Below are 3,520 nucleotides of genomic sequence, written 5' to 3'. Positions count from 1 at the left end.
ATTCACCAGATTAGACTGTGGTGTGTGTGTATGTGTGCGTGTGCGTGTGCGTGTGTGTGTGTGTGTGTGTGTGTGTCAGCTACAGGCAAAACACTTTCAGGGCAGCGTGCCGATCAGGCAACAATTTCTTTGCGTGCCTCAGTGGGAACACAGTACATCATGTTTGTTTCCATCTCTTACACTTGAGGATGAAAATTGTTGACCAGTTAGTTGATGAAATGCGTGTTGTTCTAGTCTACATCAAAGTGAAACCAAAGGTTCCTGACAAATGAGCCGAGTCTCCAAGTTAGCGAGGATCATCTCTTGCAGTCAGAGAAAGAGCTTCAAAATCTGAATTTATGACTTCAGGTTTTTTGATGCAGGTATCAAGAATGAAGCAGTTGGCTCTTTCTCTCTCCCTTATACTCTCCTGTTTGAGGACTGGGCATGTAGTCAGTTACATGATTAACATTTAATAGTCAATTAAATTGAACAGATAATAAAGTTATAATGGAGATAGGAGAATGTAGATGGTAACATTTTTACAATTTAGCGAGATGGATGGATAGCTCCTTAAAAGACAGCATTGAATGTAGCCTGGAGGCTGACACCATGATAGTGAGCTCTGAGTGTCTAGAGGGAGGATAAATATGAGTTTGAGCCTACATGTGGTAGGTTTAAAGATGATTTTTTTGGTAATGTGCAGTGTGACTTTTTGGCTGCTGTGTTTTTTTTGTGAGGGATTTGATTTCCCATGATGCATCTTGAATGTTTGTGAGTTTTCCCCTTGGGTAATGTAAATTTGTAATTTGATGGTTTCTCTTTTCTATTCTGCCCTTCCCCCCCCCCCTCCTTGTTTCAGAGCTCACTGACGAATCACGGCTGAGAAACCCAATGAATGAAGGAGGAGAAGAAGTGAAGAAGGAGAGAGCATATCAAATCTGTCCATTTCAATCCGTCCTCTGTCCTTCTCCTATCTATCCATCCATTTATTTATCCACCATCACTGAATAACCCCATCCTCTTTCCCACTCACCGTCCTTCTTGTTTTAGTGTATTATCTTGACATGTCACTCCAGAGTGTATGATGTGTTGATTTATTGTCATGTTGCGCCGGCACACCCCTGCTGTCGCTGAAATAAATCCCAGTGATCCGGTGGTGATGAGACTGCAGGTTGTGTGTCTTGTGTGTGTGTGTGTGTGTGTGTGTGTGTGTGTGTTGTGTGTGTGTGTGGTGCTGATAGCTGTCTCTTGTCATGGCACGCTAATAATGCATCCACCACTGAAAATGGGGTCGTGTGCACTCTTCTGACAACGCTGTGCAGGCCCAGGGGCTTGATTGTGTGCCGTGCTCATGGTTTTCATTAAGTGAGCGAAGGGAAAGGAGAGTGAAGGAAATGAGGGATAAATGAAGTGGAGAACAGATTGCGCATGTATTAATGTGTTTGTGTGTGTGTTTGTGTGTGTGTTTGTGTGTGTGTTTCAGTTTGAAGTGTTTTTTCACTATAGTTAACCGGTGTACGTACGTGTCGTCACGTAGAGGTGCTTGTGTGAATGGATGCACATGAGCAACACGCTGGACAGGCCACATATTGTCCCTGCTAGCTGTGTTTCCATGGTGACAAGCAGCAAGGTGTGGAGGAACCTTCTAGATAACCCTGAAGGTCAGCTCACAGCACTACTCTGTACTCACACACTTTACCCTCTTCGTGTGTGTGTGTGTGTGTGTGTGTGTGTGCGTGCGTGTGTGTGTGTGTGTGTGTGTGTCTCAGTTAAGATGCATTTCCACTTATATATGGACATGGTTGGCCACCCTCGGAATGACAGAGGCTTGTTATCGCACGTACACACACACACACACATATACATATTGCACATACACACACAGTCCCTCGGCAGACACACACAGAATATTAATGGACTTATAATATGCTTTCATAGTTGTTCCTGCAAATAAATACACATTCACACAAGTGGTAGTCAATGTGAATGTCGTAGAGTGTATTTGTTAATGGTAGCTGTTCTATTGATCACAGTTTGACTCTCACTTACCATGGCATTGATCACAACATAGCATTCACAGCGCCACTGACCAATCCATACAATATATGCTCTATTATAGAAATCTGGTAAAGTGAAATACTGAGACCAATGAAATGGATTTAGGAGTGTGTGCCTGTGTGCGTCTGTCCGTCCAACCACAAACTCTACTTGCTCACCAGGGATTAGGCAGCTCTAACCCAACAGACATGATGCACATATCACCTATATTAAAGCTAGCACCATATTAGAGGTTTCAGCCAGTGACTCTCATATCGCTCCTCTCTCCCTGACATTTCTTTACAAATACCAGCCTCTATTCACTCTGTTATTGCCTTCTCCCATTCAGCAATTCTCTGATTAAACAAGCTCCTGAAAAGCCCAGACACTGCTATCTGCCATTTGGCTTTTATTAGAAACCCACCCCCTTTAATTAAATTTGCTGAATTACAAAAATTTCAAGGATATTTCACCAATATATGGGATAAGAGAGCACAAAGGGTGGGAAAACGGAAGACTGGGCTTTATGAGATGTTTTGAATGTGATTTGGCGGTGAAATGAGATGACACAATTTTTTGTTTTTTTAAGGGAGCTGCGGTTTATTCGATCTGAGTCACCTCGCCATCATCAGCTGAAACTTTCAGTGCCTAATAACTTTTTTTTTTTTTTTTCCTTAAAACTGGATTTATTTTTCGCTCCTTCCTTCTCCTCCGACTCTACTCTCAACTCTGCACCTTCAGTGTCATGCCTTGCTTTTCCCGCCTTATTACTGTGCAAGATTGGGGATTGAGGTTACCGTGGTAACCGGCCCAGCTTTGATTGGGAGAGACAGCTGCATGGTGTGAGGTTAGAAGATGGCTGCTCGTGCCTCGCAATGCGCCACTATTGATTTCCCGTCCTTAACAATTACTCGGCCCAGTTGACTACAACGGGCTACTTTAAAGTGCATAAAGCAGAAGGTGTGTGTGTGTGTGTGTGTGTGTGTGTGTGTGTGTGTGTGTGTGTGTGTGTGTGTGTGTGTGTGTGTGCAACTAACATACAGTAATTGTCTGTTTTTTTCCCACCTGCTTAAGTGCAAGTGTTTATCTGAAAAACGATTCTTTGAGTTGTTACCGGAGCTTTAACCTCTCAGACTTCTTGTAGCTCGAGCTGACAGACATGTTTGACAACCAAAGGAGCCTTACGTATACGTTTGAGCAGCCCTGCGCCGTCTCCTTTGTTCAGCTCTTGAAACGCTGTTTTCTTTTTCATCCAGCTGAGGAGGTGTCAGCAAATGAGAGGTGGTGTCAGACTTTGACAAACCGCTGCCCTTTGTAAAGACTTAATGAGGATCAATTCAAGTAAAGTTAGACACTTGTAGAATGCCCACGCCGTCAGACACACGCACACATTCTCACACATATACTTATTTTTGGAGTTCACCCACTGCTAGAGTCTTTTGCCCTACACTTCTTGCTCTCCCTCGCTGTTTCCCTCTCCTCTTTTCTTCTCTCTTCCCTC

At 43.6% G+C, this 3,520-nt stretch overlaps 1 protein-coding gene across 2 annotated transcripts in view; it reads left to right on the top strand.

Annotated features, from left to right (window-relative positions):
- Nucleotides 1–1,152, top strand: part of chchd6b (coiled-coil-helix-coiled-coil-helix domain containing 6b) — a 66,723-nt gene extending 65,571 nt beyond the window's left edge. For both annotated transcript variants that reach the window (XM_029430963.1, XM_029430964.1), the window contains one exon: nt 842–1,152. In XM_029430963.1, coding sequence (XP_029286823.1) covers nt 842–865 — 24 coding nt within the window. In that variant the 3' untranslated portion in view covers nt 866–1,152. The remainder of the gene's footprint in view (nt 1–841) is intronic.
- The last annotated feature ends 2,368 nt before the right edge of the window (nt 1,153–3,520 follow it).

The sequence above is a fragment of the Cottoperca gobio genome, chromosome 5 (genome assembly GCF_900634415.1).
Source record: "Cottoperca gobio chromosome 5, fCotGob3.1, whole genome shotgun sequence".
Taxonomy (NCBI): Eukaryota; Metazoa; Chordata; class Actinopteri; order Perciformes; family Bovichtidae; genus Cottoperca; species Cottoperca gobio.
The sequence above is the reverse complement of the archived record's forward strand: the minus strand, read 5'-3'. Positions and strand labels throughout refer to the sequence as shown.